At 39.9% G+C, this 26,795-nt stretch overlaps 1 protein-coding gene across 1 annotated transcript in view; it reads right to left on the bottom strand.

Annotated features, from left to right (window-relative positions):
- PDCL2 (phosducin like 2) overlaps positions 1-22,634 on the bottom strand; it is a 38,513-nt gene extending 15,879 nt beyond the window's left edge. The window contains exons 1-3 of the mRNA XM_049885304.1: positions 22,410-22,634; positions 13,605-13,725; positions 12,939-13,029 (exon numbers count right to left, since the gene is read on the bottom strand). Coding sequence (XP_049741261.1) covers positions 12,939-13,029; positions 13,605-13,725; positions 22,410-22,634 — 437 coding nt within the window. The remainder of the gene's footprint in view (positions 1-12,938; positions 13,030-13,604; positions 13,726-22,409) is intronic.
- Positions 22,635-26,795: the final 4,161 nt, after the last annotated feature.

Genomic DNA, 26,795 nt, shown 5'->3' with positions numbered 1-26,795 from the left:
CTCACAGAGTTTCCAAGGAGCGCCTGGTAGATTCGAACTGCCAACATTTTGGTTAGTAGCTGTAGCACTTAACCACTACGCCACCAGGGTTTCCAATTCATCCTTAAAAAAAAGAGATCCTTAAAAAAATTTGTCAAACAACTTTCTCAAAATTTACCTATTTTGATGATTTAGTTGTTGAATGTTTGGATTCCTGAAGCAAACCTAAACAGCTTCTGACATGTCTACAAGTTTCTTAACATTCACTGATTCTACAGTTCTAAATTAGCTGGGGCCCTTACCCTCCTTCTCTCTCTGGCCTTACTTCACATGTTAAAAACATGTCAAGTGAAATTCCTCGCTTTACATAGCAAGTAATCAAAGCAAAATCCAAGCCGGAGGAAAATGCCAAGGATAGTAATCCAGGTCCAGGGCCCTCTCATAGTTTTCCAATTGAAGTCCTTCAAATTTACCTCCTCTGGTACAGCTATTTAGAACCTGCGGTTACTCCAAAGATCTTTCGGGAGTCCTAGTTTGATTGCAATAAATATTCAACAGAACTGTCATTGATTTCCTTCAATCTTATTTTATCACTTAATATCTTGCAGTGATTTCTAAGTTTTTGTTCCAGTGGTGGAACCATATCCTATTTAGTGGTGCAATTATAAACTCTTCTCTCTTGCTTCCTCTCCTCTTCTCCTCCTTCAACTGCTCTTTGTTATTTCAATGGTATTTGGGGAGGAGAGAGACGTAAACACATAGGTTAGTTTTGCTACCAAGAAGTCATAGAGTGTTCAGTGGCTTGCTATGTTCACCTAACAATCATATCACTTGGGATTCAGTTGCATAAGCAGAAAGGAGCTTTATATGGGGAATTAAGTGCTTACAAACTCAACAGAAAGAAGGAGCAACCTGTAGGCTGGGCTACCAGGGATGATTCCCAGAACAACATTGCAAAACTGGTCTGCCAAGGGAATAGCTTTCTTTGCCACAATCCAGAAACTGGGGAATCAGGAACTACTGTTCCAATTCTTGGCCCTAGTATCTATCGCACTACCCTGAGAATCAGGAAGCCGGTATAACAACTGTTGCCTCAAGAACCCACCTCTGTAGCAACAATCTGAGGGAGAATAATTGCTGCCAGAAAAATGGCTCTAAAACTATGATGCAAATGCTAGATATGTACCAGCAAAATGGATGCTTTGTGTGCTACCACCTCTTCCTCCACTTAATTTAGTTCTGAATTCAAGACTTTTGTGAATGTATCCCATAGCATCTAAATCACATTCACTGCCCTTGCTGCAAAGGACTCCGGGAGCCAATTTAGCATATCTGCCACAAAAATATGTTTATGTATAGATTTTTCTTCATCTTTTTAGCTATAAGTTTCTCAACTGATTCAGTTATAAAAATAGCTAATTATCTATACAATAGCATTTTGTCTTTTCTTTTTGAATATTATATTTATCTTTTTCTTGATTTAAGGCACCATCTAGGACCTATGATTTGACATTCAGTAGATCCTGTCTTTTTCTCAACTTTTATAATAGCATTTCATGTTGGTTAAAGTCTTTTTCAAGTAAAGTTCCTTTATTCTAGCTTGCTAATCTTTTTTTTAAAACACAGTTTCTAGTCAATTTATTTTTACTTTTGTCAAAAACCTAAATTGCTTAGAGAAACACCAAAAATTAGTGTAAGAGAATATATTTATTGTGAGTAGATAACGATTTGAAATGGGCAGTGTCAGTTCAAACAACATAAAGGAAAGGTGCTCCAAATAGAGGACAGCAAAGGCAAGTTATATAGGTCATTGTTATGTTAATTTCAAGAGCATCAGAGCACTGAGCAGGTTATAGAAACCGTCAATAAGGACATGCCGTACATTCTAAAAAAGCCTCTAGTAAGATCCTGAAGTTTCTGCACATAGATAATTTTCCAAAAGAACCCAATGTCTAAGGCCAAATGATCTCTAGTAAGCTGCTTACTAAGCTATTGTTTGACCTGAAGGTGACTCCAGTGAACCAGTTCTCTCAAGGTTCAAAAGGACACCCAAGGGCAGATGGCCTGGGTGGGTCACCCCAATTCCATGAACCCACAAACGTGGATTCCAGGAGAATCAAAATGATTTTGTCACTTTAAATGAGCAATTTGCTTTAAATCAGCACTGTCAAGATGACTGCAGAATTTCCTCTTCTGAAGAACAAGTAAAATTTTAAAGGTTACAGGTTCATTTGTTCTTAGATCCAAAGTGACAACAGAGAAATGAAAACAATGTCATAATTTGGTGGCAAATAGAATTGGACTTTCAATGTGGAATATACTAAGTAAAGGAGCTTCTATGTATGGTATCTCTTTTTGACCTCTGTGGCAGAGACTGGTTGAGTGGTCATCAATCTAGCTTTCTCTTCCTACGCTCCTAAGAAGACTGCATTTACCAGCTTCTGTGGCAGTTAAATTAGAGCCATGAGACTGGTTTATGGCCAATGGAACATATAAAAGTGACCTATATCATTTCTATCACCCATCCCTAAAGATACCATGCCATCTTTGACCTTGTCTCTCTGATCCACACTGCTGAAGATAAAGGAGTCTTTGATGATGTAGCCCCTAATGAAAAGAGCCTTGATTCTTACTCATTGACTGGAGGAAAGCTGCTTAGGAAAATTGTAGGATACACATCATGTATAAATAAGAAACTTTTATTGTGTTAAAGCATTGAGATTTTGGAGTTGTTAAAGCAACTAGCATTAATTACCTGAATGGAGTCTGACACAATTTATTATATCAATAGACTGCTATCATGGAAACATCCTTGCATTCCTTGGATAAATCCTACTTAGATTACATATTATTTTTTAGAACACTGTTTAATTTGCTAATATTGTATTCAAGATTTTCGCACGTACGTATCAAAAGTGAGATTGGTCTATACCAATGTTTTTCAAGTTGGTGCATATGGAAATCCAATATGAGAATCACCTGGGTAATAACTAAAATCACATATTCCTGGGACTCAATACAAACTTACTGAATGTAGGTAGTCCCAAGCTTATGATGTATTTCAGTTATGACAAACTGTACTACAACTGTCCTTTTTTCACAGTGTGGGTATTTTTTGTTTATATAATATGTATGTATTAAAATATATCTGTAAGTTTATATGTAATGTTTCCAACCCCCAAAGACAAGATTGGATTTATAAAGATACTGATTTTAAAAAAAGGCAATAATAATGAAAACTAAAAAAAAAAAAAAAAAATGAGGTATTCAACTTATGCCAGAACTGACTTATGACAGAGTTGTTGGAATAGAACCCTGCAGTAAGTTGGGAACTATTTGTATTATATTTTGGTGCTGGTCTGAGAAATATGCACTTTAACTTTATATTACGGACAATTATTATCATATACAAAAGTGAAAGGGGATAGTATAATGACCCTATGTCTCCTCCATTAATAATTTCAATTCATGGCCATTCTTTTACCTCTATCCTCATCACTTTGAAGCAAGTACAAGATATCATTTTACTTTATTTCATTTCATCACATACCTCTAAAAGATGATTATTTAAAATATTTAATCATAAAACACAAGTACACCTGGAACGGTATTTCCTTGACATAATGAAATATCCTATTAGTGTTCAAATAACACTCTTATCTCCACTTTTAAAAGTTTGTTTATTTGAAAGAGGATATTAATAGGATTTAAGCATTACAAGTAGTTGTTACATCTCCTAAAACTCATTTAATCCACAGATTTCCTTCCATTGTTTGTTTCCTTATACAAATTTATTTGAAGGAAACTAGATTGCTTGTCCCAAAGAGTTTCCCACAGTCTGAATTTTGCTGACTGAATCTCTATGAACTCAATCAACATGAGAAATCTACATTTTTAATAAGTATCCAAGTGATTATTTTGACCTTTCAGAACTCTACCTAAGTCTATTGTTTTTTTCTCTTCTAGACTTGGCTGCTTGTGATAATAGGATTATCCAGGTGCCATGGAGTGCCATGGAGTGGCTTCCAACTTGATGTGACTCTATGTACAACATAAGGAAACACTGCCCAGTCCTGTGCCATCCTCATGATCATTGTTATGCTTCAGCCCATTGTTGTAGCCACTGTGTCAATCCATCTCATTTAGGGTCTTCCTCTTTTTCACTGAACCTCTATTCTACCAAGCATAATGTCCTTCTCAGGGAATGGTCCCTCCTGATAACATATCCAAAGTATGTGAAACAAAATCTCTCTATCCTTGCTTATAAGGAACATTCTGCCTGTACTTCTTCCAAGGCAGATGTGTTAGTTCTTTTGGCAGTCCACGGTATAGTGAATATTCTTTGCCAACACCGTAATACAAAGACATTGATTCTTCATCAGTCTTCCTTATTCACAGTCCAGCTTTCACATGCATATGAGGCGATTGAAAACACCATGGCCTGGGTCAGGAGCACCTTAGTCGTTAGAGTGACATTTTGCTTTTTAATACTTTAAAGAAGTCTTCTGCAGCAGATTTGCCCAAATACAATGTCCCATTTGTCATACGAAGAAGAATGGGGCATAAGGTTTGAAAGAAGACTCATTAACAACCTGCAATATGCAGATGACACAACCTTCCTTGCTGAAAGTGAAGAGGGCTTGAAGAACTTACTGATGAAGGTAAAAGACCACAGCCTTTAGTATGGACTACACCTCAACATAAAGAAAACAAAAATCCTCACAACTGGACCAATAAGCAACAATATAATCAACGGAGAAAATAGTGAACTTGTAAAGGATTTCGTTTTACCTGGATCCACAATCAACACCCATGGAAGCAGCAGTTAAGAAATCAAAAGACTAAAGTGCGCTTGACCCAAGTCATGGTGTTTTCAATTGCCTCATAAGCTTGTGAAAGCTGAACAATGAATAAGGAAGACTGAAGAAAAATTGACGCTTTTGAATTGTGGTGTCCACAAAGAGTACTGAATATACCATGGACTGCCAAAAGAACAAACAAATTTGTTGAAGAAATACAACCAGAATGCTCCTTAGAAGCAAGGGTGGTGAGACCATGGCTCACATACTTTGGACATGTTATCAGGAAGGATCAGTCCCTGGAGAAGGACATCATGCTTGGTAAAGTAGAGGAAAACTAGGAAAACCCTCAACAGGATGGATTGACACAGTGGCTGCAAGAATTGGCTCAAGCATAGCAGTGATTGTGAGGACAGTACAGGACAGGGCAGTGTTTTGTTCTGTTGTACATAGGGCTGCTATGAGTCAGAACTGGCTCGATGGCACCTAACAACATAAGATTAAATAATTATGATGAAAGGATACTACCTGATGCACACCTTTCCTGACTTTAAATCATGCACTGTCCCCTTATTCTGTTTGAACGGCTGCCTGCTGGTCTAAATACAGGTTCCCCATGAGCACAATTAAGTGTTCTGGAATTCCCATTCTTCGCAATGCTATCCATCATTTATTATTATCCACACAGTGGCATGCCTTTGCATAGTCAATAAAACACAGGTAAACATCTTTCTGGTATTCTCTGCTTTCAGCCAATATCCATCTGACATCAGCAATGATATCCCTGGTCCCATAAAAAAAAGCTCTTCTGAATTTGGCTTGAATTTCTGGCAATTCCTTGTCAGTGTACTGCAGCAACTGCCTTTGAATGACCTTCAGCAAAATTTTACTTGCGTGTGCTATTAATGATCTTGTTTGATAATTTCCCCATTTGGTTGGATCACCTTTCTTTGGAATGCGTACAAATATGGATCTCTTTCAGTTGGTTGGCCAGGTAGCTGTCTTCCAAATTTCTTGGCGTAGATGAGTGAGCACCTCCAGTGCTGCATCAATTTGTTGAAATATCTCAGTTGCTATTCTGTTAATTCCTGGAGCCTTATTTTTCACCAATGCCTTCAGTGCAGCTTGGACCTCTTCCTTCAGTACCATCGGTTCTTCATCATATGCTACCTCTTAAAATGGTTAAATATTGACAAATTCTTTTTGGTATGGTGACTCTGTGTATTCTTTCCATCTTCTTTTGATGCTTCCTGTGTCATTTAGTATTTTCCCCATAGATCCTTCAATATTGCAACTCAAGGCTTGAATTTTTTCTTCAGTTCTTTAAGCTTGAGAAATGCAGAGCATGTTTTTCCCTTTTGGTTTTCTATCTCCAGGTCTTTGTACATTTTATGATAATACTTTACTCTGTCCTCTCAAGCCACCCTTTGAAATCTTATGTTCAGTCCTTTTACTTCCTCATTTCTTCCTTTTGCTTTAGCTGCTCGAAGTTCAAGAGCAAGTTTCAGAGTCTTCTGACATCTATTTCAGTCTTTTCTTTCTTTCCTGTCTTTTTAATGACCTCTTCATGTATGATGTCCTTGATGTCACACCACAACTCGTCTGGTCTTTGGTCACTAGTTTTCAATGCATCAAATCTATTCCTGAGATGATCTCTAAATTCAGGTGGGATATACTCAAGGTCGTATTTTGGTTCCCGTGGACTTGTTCTAATTTTCAACTTCAACTTGAACCTGCAATGTGAGCAATTGATGATCTGGTCTACAGTCAGACCCCTGGCATTGTTCTGACTGATGATACTGAGCTTTTCCATCGTCTCTTTCCACAGATATAAATTTGATTCCTGTGTGTTCCACCTGACTAGGTCCATGTGTATAGTCGCCGTTTATGTTGTTGAAAAAGGGTATTTGCAATGAAAAAGTCTTGTAAAATTCTATCATGCGATCTCTGGTATCGTTTCTAACACTAAGGCTATATTTTCCAACTACCAACCCTTCTTTGTTTACAGCTTTTGCATTCCAGTTGCCAGTAATTATCAATGCATCTGGATTGCATGGTTGATCAATTTCAAATTCTGCAGAAGTTGGTAAAAATCTTCAATTTCTTCATCTTTGGGATTAGTGGTTGGTGTATAAATTTGAAAAACAGTCATGTTAACTGGTCTTCCTTGTAGGCATATGGATATTATCCTATCATTGACAGCATTGTACTTCAGGATAGGTTTTGAAATTTTCTTTTTGACCATGGACATGACACCATTCCTCTTCAGTGTGTCATTCCTGGAATAGTAGGCCATATGATTGTCTCATTCAAAATGGCCAATACCAGTTCATTTCAGCTAAGGCCTCTGATACTGATGTTTATGTGTTCCTTTTCATTTTTGACAATGTTCAATTTTCCTGGATTCATACTTCACACATTCTACATTCTGATTACTAATGGATGCCTGCATCTGTTTCTTCTCATTTTGAGGATTGTATTTGGGATATTAAAAAATTAGTAATCTTTCTATCTTTATAAGAACATGGGGATCTATCTGTCTTTGAAAGTTGGGAAAATTCAGCTATAAAATTATATTTTAGGGGGTTGTTGTTGTTAGATGCCATCGAGTTAGTTTGGACTCACAGCAACTCTATATAGAACAGAATGAAACACTACCTGGTCCTGTGTCATCCTCACAGTTGTTATGCTTGAGCCCATTGTTGCAGCCACTGTGTCAGTCCATCCTATTGAGGGTCTTCCTCTTTTTTGCTGACCCTCTACTTTACCAAGCATGATGTCCTTCTCCAGGGACTGATCCCTCCTGGTAACATGCCCAAAGTATGTGAAATGCAGTGTCACCATCTTTGCTTCTAAGGAACATCCTGGCTGTACTTCTTCCAAGACAGAATTTTGTTCTTTTGGCAGTCCATGGTATATTTAACCTCCCTCACCAACACCATAATTCAAAGGTGTCGGTTTTTGGGGTAGACTATTTTAAATCATGCTGTTCTACATATTATTGATTCAGTACTGAAAATTTACATTCTCTTTAAAAATTCATGTTTCATCTAGATATAAATTTGTCCTGGAATAAAGTTTACATATTCTTTTATCATTTTTTAAAAATCAGCTTCATATCTGTACTTATTTCACTTTTTTACCCTACTGCTATTTAGCTCTTCTCTCCTTTTATCTTGATCTGGACTGAGAAAACTTACCTAACTACACAGTTCTCTCAAAGAACCTACTACTTAAAAAAAAAAATCTACTATTAATTAATTAATTTTATTTTAAATGCTCTTTCTCTGGATTCTGCAGTTATTTAAATAGATTATGAATAAAATGCTTAATTAACTTATTCTCAATCTTTTTTACCTAAATAAATGTATTTAGTGATATTAATTGTCCTCCAAGTATCAATTAGGTAATGCTCCCTAGTTTTTAAAAAATCAGCTTTATTGATACATAATTTACATACAATAAAATACAGTTATTTAAGTTCAATGAATTTTCACAAATGTATATCATCACAATCAAGATAGAAAATGGCATCCAAAAAATTTCCCCCATGAGTTTTTGCGGTCAATATCCCCTGCCACTGGCCCCAGGAAACAACTTATCTGTTTTCTTTTTACTTTTGTCCTTTTAAAAATTTTATAATGTAATGTCCCACATCTGGCTTCTTTCACTCAGTATAATGTTTTTGAAATTCACCAATGTTATTGTGTGTATCAGTAGTTTGCTTACTTTTATTACAGAGTAGTATTCCATTTTATGAATACACTGTTGTGGTTGTTATTGTTAGGTGCCGTTTAGTTGGTTCCGACTCATAGCGACCCTACGCACAACAGAATGAAACACTGCCTGGTCTTGGACCGTCCTCACAATTGTTGCTATGCTTGAGCCCATTGTTGCAGCCACTGTGCCAGTCCATCTCATTGAGGGTCTCCCTCTTTTTCACCAACCCCGTACTTTACCAAGCATGGTGTCCTTCTCCAGGGGCTGATCCCTCCTGATAACATGTCCAAAGAATGTAAATACGTTCACTACAATGTGCTTATTCATTCACCTGGTAATGGACTTTTGGGCTACTCTCAGTTTTCGGCTATTACGAATATTCATGTATAAGTCTTTGGGTCAACATGTATTTTTATTTCTCTAGGGTAAATCCCAGGAATTCAATTTCTGAATCATATATTAAAAGAATAGTTAACTTTTTAAGAAACTGCCAGATTGATAAGTAGTTGTTACATCTTTTTTTTTCTGACTTGATCTTAGAAGAGTTCTAGTTCCTCCACAATCTTTTTTGTTTTTAATTGTGATGTAAATTACATACCATAAATGAAAAGCTTTTAAAATGTACAACTCTGTGATGTTTTAAAAATAATAACAAAGTTGTACAACCATTACCATCTAATTCCAAAACATTTTCATCACACCAAAAAGAAACCCAGTGAGCTTCTGTTAAGGGTGGTGGGAAAATTTGGAAATGAGTAATGTTAATGGTTGTACAACATGATCAACATAACTAATGTCACTGAATTTTACATGTAAAGAATGTGGAAAAGGCAAAGATTTGTTACATATATATTTATCACAATAAAAAAGGAAAAAAAAACCCAGTATTTATTAACAGTCACTCCCTATACCCCCTCCCGTTAGCCCATAGCAAGCCCCAAGAGACAGCCCACATCTCTATGGATTTGCCTATTCTGGACACTTCATATGAATGGAAAAATACAATATGTGGCCTTTTGTGTCTGGCTTCTTTCATTTAGCATAATGTTTTCAAGGTCCATCCATGTCGTAGTATATATCAGTGTTTATTTTTATGGCTGAATACACTCATGCGTTGGTCAGTTTGTTATACTGTGGAGGCTTGCATGTCACTATGATGCTGGAAGTTATGCCTCTGGTATTCAAATACTAGCAGGGTCACCCATGGTGGACAGATTTCAGCTGAGCTTCCAAAGACAGGAAAGAAAGAAAAGAACACAATGGATATCAGGAGACTCTGAAACTTGCTCTTGAACATTGAGTAGCTAAAGCAAAAGGAAGAAATGATGACGTAAAAGAGATGAGCAGAAGATTTTGAAGGGCAGCTCAAGAAGACAAAGTATTATAATGAAATGTGCCAATACCTCGAGTTAGAAAACCAAAGGTAAGAACACACTAGGCATTTCTCAAGCTGAAAGAGCCGAAGGAAAAATTCAAGCCTCTTCTCAAAATATAAAAGGATTCAACAGGAAAAATATTAAATAACGTGGGAAGCATCAAAAGAAGATGGAAGGAATACACAGAGTCACTGTATCAAAAACGATTGGTCAATGCTCAACTATTTCAGGAGGGAGCATATAATCAAGAACCGACAGTACTAAAGGAAGAGGTCCAATTTGCACTGAAGGCATCAGCGAAAAACAAGGCTCCAGGAACTGACGGAATACCAGTTGAGATGTTTCAGCAAACAGATGCAGCTTTGGAAGTGCTCACTTATCTATGCCAAGAAACCTGGAAGACAGCTACCTGGCCAACTAACTGGAAGAGATCCGTGTTTGTGCCTATTCCAAAGAAAGGTGATCCAACAGAATGCAAAAATTATCAAACAATGTCATTAATATCACACGCAAGTAAAATTTTGCTGAAGATCATTCAAAAGCCGCTGTAGCAGTACACTGACAGGGAATTGCCAGAAATTCAAGCTGAATTCAGAGAAGGACATGGAACCAGGGGTATCATTGCTGATGTTGGATGTATCCTGGCTGACAGCAGACAATACCAGAAAGATGTTTACCTGTGTTTTATTGACTATGCTAAGGCATTTGACTATGTAGACTGTGTGGATTATAACAAATTATGGATAACATTACAGAGAATAGGAATTCTGGAACACTTACTTGTGCTCATGAGGAATCTGTACATGGATCAAGAGGCAGCTGTTCAAACCGAACAAGGGGATACCGCATGGTTTAAAATCAGGAAAGGTGTGCGTCAGGGCTATATCCTTTCATCATACCTATTCGATCTGTATGCTGAGCAAATAATCTAAGAAACTGGACTATATGAAGAAGAACAGGGCATCAGGATTGGAGGAAGACTCTTTTAACAACCTCAGTTATGCAGATGACACAACCTTGCTTGCTGAAAGTGAAAAGGACTTGAAGCACCGACTGATGAAGATCAAAGACCACAGCCTTCAGTATGGATTACACCTCAACATAGAGAAAACAAAAATCCTCACAACTGGACCAATAAGCAACATCATGATAAACGGAGAAAAGATTGAGGTTTTTAGGGATTTCATTTTACTTGGATCCGCAATCAACACCCATGGAAGCAGTAGTAAACAAATCAAAAGTCACATCGCATTGGGCAAATCGGCTGCAAGACACCTCTTTAAAGTGTTGAAAAGCAAAGATGTCACCTTGAAGACTAAGGTGCGCCTGACCCAAGCCACAGTATTTTCAGTCACCTCATATGCTCGCGAAAGCTGGACAATGAATAAGGAAGACCGAGGAAGAATTGATGCCTTTGAATTGTGGTGTTGGCTGAGGATACTGAACATACCATGGACTGCCAAAAGAATGAACAAGTCTGTCTTGGAAGAAGTGCAGCCAGAATGCTCCTTAGAAGCAAGGATGGCAAAATTGCATCTCATATACTTTGGACATGTTATCAGGAGGGATCAGTCTCTGGAGAAGGACATCATGCTTGGTAAAATAGAGGGTCAGTGAAAAAGAGAAAGACCCTCAGTGAGATGGACTGACACAGTGGCTGCAACGATGGGCTCAAGCAAGCATAGCAACAATTGTGAGGATGGCGCAGGACCGGCAGCGTTTTGTTCTGTTGTACATAGTTGCTGTGAGTGGGACCTGACTGGATGGCACCCAACAACAACAACCATACTTATGACTACAGACTTATTGTAGCCAAAAAGGATACAAATGAAGAGACGCATAGGGTGACGTTTTGGAGGTTTCCCAATGCCAAGCTTCCTTGCCCAAGGGACATGCTAACCTCCACAGAGCAGATGTTCTCACCAAGGAGAAAGCCCTCTGAGCCTCCATTGTTCAGGGGATTTTATCAGCCTGTCTTGCATGATAGGCTAAATCATGCCTCCTGAGACTAGTTTTTATTGTCCTCCCAGGTGAGTCTTTTCTGGTCTGGCCAGCATAAATTCTCAGGTGTGATTTAGTAATCCCAGACCAAGGCACCCCAATTGCTCCAAGGGTTATTTTTCTGGAGCCAAGGAAAAAGGCCACCTTACTTAGAGTAAAACTAAGTTCTATACACCACACGATTTTTCAGTTATGCCTGTTTGTTCCCGAGAGCCTTTTGATACATACTTCTCTTTGTGATTGCCATCTCATATTTCTTTAAGCATTTAATACAGAGTTTGTCTATACTTTTTTTCTGACAACTACACTGTCTATAATCCTCGGGAAACTAATTTCTGCTCTCACCTATTTGCCTTATTGTGCATTTAATGAATCTTTAATTGTGAGTTCATTAAATGATCTTCATTAGTAGAAGTCCTTGGGCTTAAGTGGAAAACTTTCCTCCCAAGAAGGTTTGCTTCTACTTCCTCAGGGAGCCAGGAGGTACCTATTATTTAAAGCCTTGTGCCTTCTAAGGATGTTGGCTTAACGCAGTGTTCTTGGCTCAGTGTCCCTACTTTTCTACTGGACTATGATTCAAAATCCTGAAAGCAATGCTGTCATTGGCATCTGCCCTCACAGCAACCCCGCCTCGCTCGTTAGTTTTGGGGAGTAGTTAGCAAACTCATCTATCGCTGTGAGACTGACAATATCCTCAAGGAATGTGTCTTATGCAGGATATAATTATTCTATAGAAACTATAAAAGACATCATGCTAGAAAGAGAATCATGGCCCTCTTTTTGTTGACTTTTTATTGATATTTTCTGCTTTACTCATATATAGCTTGATGAAGTTCTGCCATATGTTACTGGTAAATTTTCTATTTAAACAAAGGTAAAATTTTAAGAAAAATAATGAAGCCATTCTATCTCATGTAAAGGCAGTTAGTTTTAAAATGTCACTTAAAAATTAGCCCGCTTTGTTCTATCTATTCTGTAGACAAAATAGGATTTGTTCTTAGTTTTATCCTTAAAATACTTCTCCATTCAAAAATTCAAAAGTAATCCAAATGAATCACTATACCTATATATTTCAATAGCTCGCATATCTTCATCATCGAATTCATCTTCAGCTTCTTTCAACTGTGCGAGGTTCATCCTTTCATATGGTTTAACTAAAAAACACAAATTGGTGTATAATTGAATTGCTTAAAAACTATTTTTACTTTACAGTTACATATACTTAAAAATAGTATCTTATATAAATGGAAATTAAGAATATCTTTAAGCAAACCTGAAACAGCCAGAAAATAGCTTTATATGTTGAAAAACTACAATATTAAAGTGTTATCACTTTCTTAAAGTTTACAGAACTGGCAGGGTACGTTTAAAAGTAGATGTGAAAATCAATTAGACCCCATAAATTTAGCTTTCTCCGCATGCCTGGAAACCTTGACAAATGATACTATATAGAATTATCTAAATGAAGGCAGTCATGAGGTAGAGGAATATGCTGATAGAAAAAAAGCTTAGGAGGTTAGAATTAATGTTATTTCAGCTATTATTAACTAGCATGTGACTTTCAACATGTAATTTAGTCATTTTAGGTATCAGCATCCTAATTTTAAAATTATGTGTGGGGTTTAAATTAAATGATTTTAATGTCCTCTCTCCTAAGTTCATGCAGTATACTATCACTATCATAACTGTATTGTCCTCTTCATCCAGCCCATCAAATGTACAACTATACCCATTGCTTCTTTCTGTAAACGTAAAACCATTTCTTCAATTTCATCTTCTGGTTCTTCTTTTGGAGGAAGAATGCCAAAGTCTCTTAAAATTTCATTCCATTCGGTATCTTCATTTGGATCCTATATAGAAAAACATAAGAAAATTTATTAACATAGTTGGGCATTTTAATATGTATGTGTAAAACTGACATGTGGCACTTCCAAGTATGCAATTATTCATGAACTCTAGCAATAACTATATAATTAGTTTCAAAGACTAGAGTAAATTGGCCTACTCTCCCCCGTTTCCTAGCATTAATGGGACTAAATACTTTGATAAACAAGGTACGTCCTCTACCCTCAAAATATACTGAGAAGCTTAGTGAAAAATCAATTTAGAACATACATATCAAATATTAAGAGAGTAAACTCCTAAGTTACAGAAGATTTTCAGATGACTATAGTGGCTAAAACCAATTCACATCATGTACAAATGGCATTTGTTTCTCCTTCTGTGTAAGCATTCAAGACCTCTAAATGAACTTGTTTCTATTTTCAGCTATGTAGCTTTGTGTGACTGTCACCATGGGTTAAATCTTAGAAGATGCCAGGAATCTTTTCACCGTTCAATTTCTGTCTAACCATCATTTGTTTCTATGAAAGTTTGTCCTGTTTTCCTTGTGATCTTTTTGCTACTTTTCCAGAACCTGTCTGACACCTATTAAGTATTGTCTGTTTAACCTGTTGTCCATATTCTCTGATATTTCCAGAGGAAGAAAGAACTTAATTATATACATGAGTGGATACTGTGGGAAAGAGAGTCTAAGATGGTCTTGAGGAATCTCCAACTACTGGTATTCACAGCCTTGTGTAATCCCACCTCCGTCAGCATGAGTGGTAGCTGTGACTTACTTCTAACCAAAAGAATATGGCAAAGGTGAAATAATGTCATTTCTGTGATTATATTCCATACTATTGTAATTTCCATCTTGCTAGCAAACTCTCACTGGCTTTGATGAAACAAGCTGCCGTGTTGTCAACTGACCTATGGAAACGCTTGTGTGGCAAGGAACTGAGGGCAGCTTCTGGCCAATAGCCAGCTAAGAGCTAAAGTTATCAAACATCCTAAGAAGAACTGAATCCTGCCAGCCACAATGTATTTAAGCTTGAAAGTGTATCCTTCCTCTGTTGTGCCTTTAAATAAGATCCCAACTCTTACTGACACCTTGATTGCAACCTTGTGGAAAACCCTAAAATGACATGGCAAAACCATGCCTGGATTCTTGACCCACAGAAACTACGGGATAATAAAATGTTGTTTTAAGCTACCAGATCTGTGGTAATTTCTTATGCAGTAATGGATAATTACTATAAATACCATATCATTTCTCCTTTCTATTCTTTGGCCAGTTTTTTCTCTTTCCCCACTGGGTCTTTTAATGGTGTCTCTATCCAAGTGGTTTCCCGATTCTCATTCTTACTATAACTCTAATAACAATTGCAAGTCACCACCATCAAGTGTTCTGCTTTTGGTAAAAGAAAACTTGATAACTTGCATCAACCTCCCTGCTCAGTTGATGCAAGTTATCAAGTTTTCTTTTACCAAAAGCAGAACACTTGATGGTGTTAATTCAGTACAATTAGAAAAACTGGAAAAAGATAGATAAAAATCAATCTGAAGGCACTGGAGATTCATCAAGGCAGTGAAAAGAATTATAAAGAGACAAGATCTTGCAGGAAAAGGAGACCTAGAGAAAGGAGCTCTGCATTTGGGGCCACTCCCCTGGGATCAACTGCCAATTCTGGAGGAGGCCCAGAGGCTGAGAAATTGAGCAAAGCTCTACAAATCTGAGCACAGTGACTAAAGACAGAAATCAGTAAGAAGGAAATAACTAGAGGATCATCATGTATTTGGTACTTAAAAAACTTCTAAACAACCCACAAGTGAAAGAAGAAATTACATGGGCATTACAAGGGGTTAGGAACTGAATAACAATAAAATTACATTTCAAAACAATTTAGCTGTAACTAAAGCAGTTCAAAAAAGAAATTTTAGAGCCTTAATTTGAATAAATTAGGCGCATTCATGGCACAGTGGTTAAGAGCTCGGCTGCCTACCAAAAGCTCGGCAGTTAGAATCTACCAGCTGCTCCTTGGAAACCCTCTGGGGTAGTTCTACTCTGTCCTATAAGGTTGCTGTGAGTTAAATCGACTTGACGGCAATGAGTTTAGTTTTTTTTTTTTTCTGGTTTTTACTCTAAATCAAGTTGAAGCACCAGATCTATCTTGGTATACTGTAGATGAAGGTATCCAAAGGCTTAGGGAAATTGGCATGTTAGAGTGAATTTATCAGGTTAGACCCACAGACCCACACATGGAGTGCCCAGAGGACATACATTTTACCACAATGGTGAGGAACAGATTTGTGAAGGGAGCCCCAGTGTCTTAGTCATCTAGTGCTGCTATAACAGAAATACCACAAGTACATGGCTTCAACAAAGAGAAATTTATTCTTTCACAGTTTAGTAGGCTAGAAGTCCAAAGTCAGAGCATCAGCTCCAGGAGGAGGTTTTCTCTGTCGGCTCTGGAGAAGGTCTATGTAATCAGTCTTCCCTTGGTCTACGAGTTTCTTCACACAGGAACCTCAGATCCAAAGGTCCAAAGGACGCGCTCCGCTCCCAGCGCTGCTTTCTTGGTGGTATGAGGTCCCCAACTCTCTGCTTGCTTCCCTTTCCTTTTATCTCTTGTAAAATAAAAGGTGGTGCAGGCCACACTCCAGGGAAATTTCCTTTACATTAGATCAGGGATGTGGCCTGAGCAAGAGTGTTACATCCCACCCTAATCCTTTTTAACCACAGGTAGAGATTATGATTTATAACACATACGAAAACCACAAAATGGGGGACAACTACACATGTCCTAACCAAGCTGACACATATTTTGGGGGGGACACAATTCAATCCATTACACCAGCATCCTTGAAGACTGCTGTGATTGCTATTTAAGTCAGATTTGACAGTGAGAACCACCCTAACTGAAGTAAGACACCTAGCTACAATGGGGCTGATTGGACCCCGTGGTGGTAGGGGCCAAATGATGGCACTCGAACAACAAAGACAAGGTGGGCGTGGTTACTGTAATAGCAGTGTCAGAGCAGTAATCAGAATAGTCTGATTCATATGGACTTATGGTGTTGACTACTTAGTCATGGTGTCCCTAGGAGTGAAATAGATGGGAAATCTATTAAATATTTACTTGATCTGTACAAGCGTAAGAATTCTAGGTCAAGTGAACAGCAGTCTAACTTGAATTGCCAGAACAGAGAGTCACGGCCCCTCAATCAACTCTTAGATTGGAGTCAGTTTACAGATGTACAATCCCTTCAATGAAGGGGAGGGTGGGTTCCCTTAAGGAAGGACACCACTGTGCAGCCAAAAATTTATACTGTTAATATTTCTTCCAGCCTTCCCCAAAGGGACCTATGCCTTTTTACAAGAGTGACTATTCACTGGGGAAAAGGAAATAATCAGACTTTTTGAGGATTACAGGATACTGGCTCTGAACTGACACTAATTGCAGGAGAACAAAAACATCACTGTGGCCCACCAGTGAGAGTGGGGGCATATGGAAGTCAGGTTATTAATGGAGTCTTAGCTCAGGTTCATCTCACAGTGGATCCAGTGGGTCCCTGGACCCATCCTGTAGTGATTTCCCCAGTTCCAGAATGCACAGTTGGAATAGATATATTCAGCAGCTGGCAGAACCCCCACACTGGATCCCTGACGAGTGGATTAAAAGCTATTATGTTAGGAAAAGCCAAGTGGAAGCCATTAGAGCTGCCCCTGTGTAGGAAAATAGTAAACAAAAAGCAATACTGCTTTCCTGGAGGGATTGCAGAGATTAGTGCCACCATCAAGGATTTGAAGGATGTAGGGGTGGTGATTCCCACCACATCCCTATTTAGCCTGTGCAAAAAATAGATGGGTCTTGGAGAATGACAGTGAATTATCAAAAACTTAACCAGGTAGGTGACTCCAACTGCAGTTGCTGCTACAGATGTGATTTCACTGCTTGAGCAAATTAATACATCTCCTGGTACCTGGTACGCAGCTACTGATCTGGCCCATGTCTCTTCCTCAATTCTGGTTTCAAAGGAACACCAAAAGCAGTTTGCCTTCAGCTGGCAAAGCCAGCAGTACAACTTCACTGTCCTACCTCAGAGGTATATCAACTCTCCAGCCCTATGTCATTATTTAGTCCAAAGGGACCTTGATCACCTTTCCCTTCTACATGACATCACACTGGTCCATTACATTGATGACATTATGCTGACTGGACCTAGTAAGAAAGAAGTGTCAATGATTTGGGACTTATTGGTAAAATATTTGTGTGCTAACCTATGAGTCGGAATCCACTCGATGGCACTAGATTTTTAGGAACTAAAACCAAAAACCAAACCCATTGCCATTGAGTCAATTCTAACTCAAAGCGACCCTATAGCACAGAGTAGAACTCCTCCAAGGAGCACCTGGTAGATTTGAACTGCCAACCCTTTGTTTAGCAGCTGTAGCACTTAACTACTATGCCACCAGGGTTTCCATTTGTGTGCTAGAGGGTGGGAAATTAATCCCACAAAAATTCAGGCACTTTCCACCTCAGTGAAATTTCTAGGAGTCCACTGGTGTGGGGCATGACAAGATAATCCTTCTACAGTGAAGGATAAATTATTGCATCTGGCCTCTCCCACAACTCCTGGAGACCCTCTTTGGATTTTGGAGGCAACATATCCCTCAACTGGGTGTGCTATTCTGGCCTATTTATCAAGTGACTTGAAAACCTGCTAGTTTTGAATGGGGCCCAGAAAAAGAGAAGGCTCTGCAACAGATTCAGGCTGCCATGCAAGCTGCTCTGCTACTTGGGCCACATGAACTGGCTTATTCAATGGTGCTTGAAGTGCTAGTGACAGATAGAAATGCTGTTTGGAGTTTTTGGCAGGTCCCTATTGGTGAATCACAGCACAGACACTTAAGATTTTGGAGGAATGCCCTGCCATCCTCTGAAGATAACTACTGTCCTTTTGAGAAGCAGCTTTTAGCTTGTTATTGGGCCTTAGTAGAGACTGAATGCTTAACCATGGGACACCAAGTCACCAAGTAGCCTGAGCTGCCCATCAGGAATTGGGTGTTGTCTGATCCACAAAGCCATAAAGATGGACGTTCACAACAACACTCCATCTTTAAATGGATGTGGTATATACGAAATCAGGCCTGAGCAGGACTTGCAGGCTCAAGTAAGCTACATGAGGAAGTGGCCCAAATGCCCATGGTCTCCACTCATTATACATTACCTGACCTCTTCCAGTCTACACCTGTGGCCTCCTGGGGGAGTTCCTTATGATCGGTTGACTGAGGCAGAGAAAACTCACGCCTGATTTAGAGATGGTTCTGCATGATATGCAGGCACCACCTGAAAGTGGACAAGTGGATATGCAGCACTATAGCCCCTTTCTGAGACTGTATGAAGGACAGTCATAGAAGAAAATCCTCCCAAAGGGCAGAACTTGGAGTAATGCACCTGGTTGTTCATTTTGCTTGGAAGAAGAAAAGGCCAGATGTGCAAATGTATACTGATTCACGGGCTGTGACCAATGGTTTAGCTGGATGGTCATGGACTTGGAAGGAACATGACTGGAAAACTGGAGACGAGGAGGTATGGAGAAGAGGTATGTAGGCAGACCTCTCTGTATGGGCAAAGAAATGAAGATATTTGTGTTTCATGTGAATGCTCGCTGAAGGGTGACCTCAGCTGAGGGGGATTTTAACAATCAAGTGGACAGGATGATGCGTTCTGTGGAAATCATCCATCCCCTTTCCCCAGTCACTCCCATCACTGCCCAATGCCTCATGAACAAGTGGCCATGGTGGCAAGGATGGAGGCTATTCATGGCCTCAACAACATGGACTTCTACTCACCAAGGCCAACTTGGCTACAGCCATTGCTGAGCACCTAATCTGCTAGCAGCAGAGACCAACATTGAGTCCCTGACATGGCACCATTCCTCAAGGTGATCAGCCTGCAATCTAGTGGGAGGTTGATTATATTAGGCCGATTCCATCATGGAAAGGGCAGAGTTTTGTTCTCACTGGAATAGACACTTACTGTGGATATGGATTTGCCTTTCTGGCATGCAATGCTTCTGTGAAAACTACCATCCATGGACTTAAGAATGCCTCATCCACTGTCATGGTATCCCACACAGCATCACCTTGCATCAAGGGACTCACTTCACAGCAAATGAAGGGCGGCAATGGGCCCATGCTCGTGGGATTCACTGGTCTTACCATGTTCCCCATCATCCTGAAGCAGCAGGCTTAACAGAATGATGGAATGGCCTTCTAAGTACACAGTTATGGTGCCAGCTATGTGGCAATACTTTGAAGGGTTGAAGCAATGTTCTCCAGGAAGCTCTGTATGCTTTAAACCAGCCTCCAATATATGGTACTGTTCCTTTCATAGTGAGGATTCATGGGTCCAGGAATCAAGGGGTGGAAATAGGAGTGGTATCCACTCATTATTACCCCTAGTGACCCACTCGCAAAATTTTTGCTTCCTGTCCTGTCCCCGCAACCCTACGCTCTGCAGGTCTAGAGGTCTTAGTTCCAAAGGGAGAAATGCTCCCACCAGAAGACACAACACTGACTCCATTGACCTGGAAGTTAAGAATGCTACCCTGCCACTTTGGGCTCTTCATGCCTCTGGATCAACAGGCAAAGAAGGGAATTACCATATTGGCTGGTGTGATTGATCCTGATTACCGAGGGGAAAATCAGATTGATATTACATAATGGAGGTAAAGAAAAGTATGTCTGGAATGCAGGAGATCCCTTAAGACATCTTTGTATACTACCATGTCCTGTGACTGAAGTCAATGGAAAATTACAACAACCCAATTCCAACATCACTACTAATGGCACAGACCCTTTAGGAATGAAGGTTTGGGTTATCCTGCCAGGCAAAGGACCACAACCAGCTGAGGTGTTTGCTGAGGGCAAAGGGAATACAGAATGGGTGGTGGAAGAACATAGTTCTAAATACCAGTTGCAACCATGTGACCAGTTACAGAAACGAGGACTGTAATTGTTATGAGTATTCCTTGTATGTGTGCAACAAATATTTTTGTTTTCTTCACTTATAAATTATAAGGTGTAAATGGGGCTAGTGTATTTTCAGTTGTAGCATGTTTGTTATATGATGTTAGGCACAAGTATGACTTTGTGATTATCTTTATTTAGAGATTGGTTTAAGGAGATGTGTTAATGTGCATCAGCTTGGCTGGGCCATAATTCTCAGTGGTTTGGAAGTTATGTGATGATGTAGTTATCACCCATTTTGTGATATAATCATCTCCATGATGTGATTAGCTAATCAGTTGTAAGGGTAGTTTCCCCAGGGCTGTGGCCTGCATCCAATATATATGGATGTTCTAGCAAAGCTTGCTGGCATTTGCTTGCTCTGGATCCTGCATCCAGCTCATCATCATCAGACCTCCAGTTCTTGGAACTTGAGCCTGTGGCCTGCCATATTGCCTGTGACTCTTAGGATTCATCAGCCTCTGCAGCATGCTATCTAACCTGCTGATCTTGGGTTTGTCATACCCTGCAGCTACATAAATCAGGAGAAGCCTCCAGCCTGACAACTGACATGTGGGCTTGGGACTTGCCAGCCTCTACAACTGCGTGAGCCATTTTCTTGAGATAAATCTTTTGCTCTCTCTCTATATATACATATACATACATACATTCTGTCTTGTCTAGTGCTGCTATAAGAGAAATACCACAAGCAGATGGCTTTAACACTGAGAAATTTATTCTTTCACAGTCTAGGAGGGTAGAAGTCCAAATTCAGGGTGCCAACTCTAGAAAAAGGTATTCTCTCTCTGTCAGCTCTGAAGGAAGGTCCTTGTCATCAATCTTACCCTGGTCAAGGAGCTTCTCCATGCAGGAACCCTAGGCCCAAAGAACACGCTCTGCTCTCGGTACTGCTTTCTTGGTGGTATAAGGTCCCCATGTATCTCTGCTTGCTTCTCTCTTTTATATCTCAAAAGAAAGTTACTTAAGACACAACCTAATCTTGTATTAGGTTGTCCTGCCTCACTAACACAACTGCTGCTAATCCCACCTCATTAACATCATAGAGGTAGGATTTACAACACATAGGAAAATCACATCAGATGACAAAATGGTGGACAATCATACAGCGTGGACCAGCCATGCTGACACACATTTTTTGGGGATGTGATGCATTCCGTAACATTCCACCCTTTAGCCTCCCCAAAGTTCATGTCTTTGCCACATGTAAAACACATTCACTACATCATATCATAGCTAAAGTCTTAAATCAACTTCCAGTCCAAAATCCAAAAATTCCTCTTCATCTGTGAAATCAAGAATACAAGTTATCTCCTTCCAAGGTACAATGGTGGAACAGACACAAGGTAGACATTTCCATTATAAATGGGAGAAATTGGAGGGACAGAAGGGATAACAGGTACCAAACAAGTCAGCAGAACACATTACATCAGCCCTCAAGGCTTGAAAATAATCCTCTGTTCTCTGAGACCATTTACACAATGGCCCTGCCCTCCAGACTCCAGGTATTGGCCACTCTGCAGATTCTGCATGGAGGCCCCTCGGCCCTGGGCTTCAGCTCTGCCTTCCAGGCCCGCTGGAAGGGCAACTCTGCTCCTCAGCTTTGGGCACCCCCATTCTCCTAGTCCATCTGAGTGGCAACGCCACGCTTAGAAACTCTAAAGGCCGTGGCTCCACCGTTTTGAGACTGAGGCAGCTGTTTCCTGTGTTCCTTGTTTCCTCAGGTCCTGCTTCCTGGTACCTTGGCATCTCCACCCCTTGGGTCCCGCCATCTGTGTCTACCAAGCTTGGGTAAGTGTTCCAGAGCTGTGTAGCTCCACCAAGGAGTGCCTGGAGGCACGCTAGTCTGCCAGTAAACTCCAGCCAGAAGGCACTCAGCTCCCTTGCTCTGTGGGTCAGCATGCCTAGCTTCACTAATAACTGCTCAGAGGGATCCCACTCCGCCAGGAAGCCTCCTACACAAAGATACTCAGCTCTCTCACTCTGTTGGTTGGCTCCAGTGCTGTCTCATGCTGGTCTCCTAATTCTGCTGCTGCCACCTCTCTGCTGCTGCTTCTCACCATCTGTGCTATCTCCGGTGTAACACCTCTCCTCAATTCTTTCTGAATCCTCACTAGAATGGTCCTTGACATGCATAATACCACCAACAGTCTCTTCAGGACAGTCTAGGCTTTTACTATTAGACACTTTAAAACTCTTCCAGCCTCCATTCACAGTTTCAAAAACAATCCATTAAAGCAGCACCCCACTACCGGTACCAAATTCTGTCTTAGTAATCTAGCGCTGCTATGACAGATATACCACAAGTAGATGCTTTAACAAAGGGAAATTTATTCTCTCATAGTCTAGGAGGCTAGAAGTCCAAACTCAGGGTACCAGCTCCATGGGAAGGCTTTCTTTCTCTGTTGGCTCTGAAGGAAGGTCCCTGTCATCAATCTTCCCCTGGTCTAGGAGCTTCTCCATGTAGGAACCCCAGGCCTGAAGGACGTGCTTTGCTCCTGCCTCTGCTTTCTTGGTGATATGAGGTCCCTGTGTCTCTCTGCTCGCTTCTCTCTTTTATATCTCAAAAGAGAGTGACTTAAGACACAACCTAATCTTATAGATTAAGTCCTGCCTTATTAACATAACTGTCACTAATCCCACCTCATTAACATCATAGAGGTAGGATTTATAACACATAGAAAAATCACATCAGATGACAAAATGGTGGACAACCACACAATACTGGGAATCATGGACCAGCCAAGTTGACACACATTTTGGGGGAGACACAATTCAATCCATAATACTTCTTACATATATATACATATTTCGCTGCTTTTGCTTTTCTAGAGAACTCAGCCTAAGACACTACCCATTCAGTTTTTTATTTCAATGATTATACTTTCCATTTCTTTATCTGTTCATTCTTGATGATTTCCTATATAAATTCCTCTTTATAATGTCATCCTGTATTTCCTGAACACTTCATTAACAGATATTTCGTATTCCATATCTGACTGTTTCAACACATGCAATCCTTGGGGATGTAACTGCTGTTTCTTGCCTGTGTTTTACATTAACACACAGTAGCTAGTATTCTTGAGCATTTGGTGATCTTTCTGAGGTCATATTTGCTTTTAAAATATGAGGCTTTCCTTCAAAAGGGGTTTGCTATTATCTGCCAGGTGAGTACTGTTCCTCAGTCACCAAACCTGTTAAGCCTCTCTAGAGGATTTTGCTCATTGGATGTTTCAGCCTCAACTTCCATTCTTTAATACTGTTCCAGAAATCAATGTGTTGCTTTAGTGCTCAGCCTTAAGGGAACTCTTCCTTGCTGCCTGCAGGTCCAAAAGGCCTCTCTACTTCTTTGTTACTCCAGCCCTTGATCCTGATTTTGTTGCTCTCATCCAGGCAACATCAGTCCTGGGTCCTAAAACTACCATCCAAATGACAGTCTCCTTATTTCCCAGTCACCCCCGGTTCAACTTTGTTTGTTTGGAGGAAGGAGGCTCCCAGATTAAAAAGCCTCCAAGAGGACAATATACTATGGTCAATTTGATTGTGGGTTGTGAGAGTTTCTCAAAGCTCCTAGACACTATGACTCAGAAGTAGAACTTCCTTTTCCCTTTTGTGATTTATCCATCCATTTATGTTCAATTGTCTGTACCTACATGTTTTAGGCATGTCTCATAAATATCATGTAGTTGTTTTTATTTTGTTTTGTTTTTAATGCAGTCTAAAAACTTTGTCTTTTAACTACAGCATATGGTCTATATCTTATGTAAATACTAATATATTTGGGTTTAAATCTACCATTTTATTTTGTGCTTACTATTGGTCCTGTTTTATGTTTTTAACTTCGTTGATAAGAATCAGCATGAAAACATCCCCTAAATGTAGAAATTGATCCAACCCCCACCTCCCCACTTTGCAATCTTTTCTGACACCAGCTGCCCACGTAGCACACTCTCTGACCCTAGCCACACAGAGTTAGGGCAGATCTCAAGGGTTAAAAAGACACCTCCTTGAGACTGCCAAATAGGCAGATGCCAGTTGCAAGTTTGGGAGTCCACACAATATCCTCACTTTCACCTGCTGGCTCCCTCCCCCTTCTCCTTTGGGTTCAGTAATTCACTGGAATTACTTGCAAAACTCACAGAGAGGACTACACTTACAATGATAGATTTATTATTGCAAAAGGACACAAATCAGGATCATCATAAGGAAGACACACATGAACGAGGTCTGGGAGGGTCCCCAACATAGGGTTTCTATGTCTGAAAGAGGGTACATAAGCCTCCTTTACTGACCAGGAAGCTCTCCAAACCTTTGTGTTCTGGGCTTTTATTGGCCAGTCCTGCATGATATGCTAAATCATGCCTCCCGAGGCTAGCTGATATAGGCTTACCAGATGAGTCTTCTTTGGTCTGGCCAGCCCCTAGTCACCAGCACAAACCCTTAGGTGTGGCCTGGAAGTCCCAGACCAAGTTACTCCAATTGCTCCAAGGGTTATTTCTCAGGAACCAAGGACAAGTAAGACCTTGAATATATCCCATCTGAATTTAGAGACCATCTCAAGAATAGATTGGATACATTGAACACTAATGATCAAAGACCAAACGAGTTGTGGAATGATATCAAGGACATCGTACATGCAGAAAGCAAGAGGTCATTAAAAAGACAGGAAAGAAAGAAAAGACCAAAATGGATGTCAGAAGAGACTCTGAAACCTATTCTTTAATGTCAAGTAACTGAAGCAAATGGAAGAAATGATAAAGTAAGAGAGCTGAACAGAGGATTTCAAAGGGCAGCTCGAGAAGACAAAATAAAGTATTATAATGACATGTGCAAAGACCTGGAGTTAGAAAACCAAAAGGGAATAACAGGCTTGGCATTTCTCAAGCTGAAAGAACTGAAGAAAAAATTCAAGCCTCAAGTTGCAATACTGAAGGATTCTACAGGGAAAGAAGATGCAAAGAATACACAGAGTCACCATACCAAAAAGAATTGTTCGACATTCAACCATTTTGGGAGGTAGCATATGATCAGTAACTGATGGTACTGAAGGAAGAGGTCCAGGCTGCACTGAAGGCATTAGCGAAAAACAAGCCTTCAGGAATTGATGGAATACCAGTTGAGTTGTGTGCTGGTTAGGATTGTGTGTCACCTTGGCTGGGCCATAATTCTCAGTGTTTGTGTGTGATCACTCCCATGATTGAATCTACTGTGAGTAGCCAATCAGTTGAAAGGGAGTTTCCTCGGGGATATGGCCTGCATCCAAATATAAGCAGACATTCTGGCTTTTTTGCTCACTCTGGATCCTATGCTGCCTCCTGTTCATCTCACCTCCAGCTCTTGGGACTTGAGCTATCAGCTTATCTGCAAATCTTGGAATTTGTTGATCTTCACAGCCTGAGAGCAGGAGCTCCGCTCTCCAACCTACCAATTTTGGGTGTGCCAGCTCCTGCAACTACGTGAATTGAGAGAAGCCTCCATCCTGATTACGGACTTGGGATGTTTCAGCCTCCACACTCACGTGAGCCATTTCCTTGATATAAATCTTTCTATATATTTATATGCTTTACTGGTTTTGCTTCTCTAGAGAACCCAGCCTAAGACGAGATGTTTCAACAAACAGATGGAGTACTGAAGTGGTTACTCGTCTATGCCAAGAAATTTGGAAGACGGCTACCTGGCCAACCAACTGGAAGAGAGCCATATTTTTCCCTTTTCCAAAGAAAGGTGATCCAACAAAATGCAGAAATTATCAAACAATATCATTAATATCACACACAAGTAAAATTTTGCTGAAGATCATTCAAAAGTGGCTGCAGCAGGACGTCAACAGAGGACTGTCAGAAATTCAAGCTTAATTCAGAAGAGAATGTGGAACAAGGGATATTACTGCTGATGTCAGATGGATCCTGGCTGGAAGCAAAGAATACCAGAAAGATGTTTACCTGTGTTTTATTGCCTACGCAAAGGCGTTTGACTGTGTGGATCATAACAAATTATGGATAACATTGTGAAGAATGGGAATTCCAGAACACTTAACTGTACTCATAAGGAACCTGTATATAG

The sequence above is a fragment of the Elephas maximus genome, chromosome 5 (assembly GCF_024166365.1).
Source record: "Elephas maximus indicus isolate mEleMax1 chromosome 5, mEleMax1 primary haplotype, whole genome shotgun sequence".
Taxonomy (NCBI): Eukaryota; Metazoa; Chordata; class Mammalia; order Proboscidea; family Elephantidae; genus Elephas; species Elephas maximus.
Note: the sequence above shows the minus strand (reverse complement) of the source record. Positions and strands in the feature narration are given on the sequence as shown.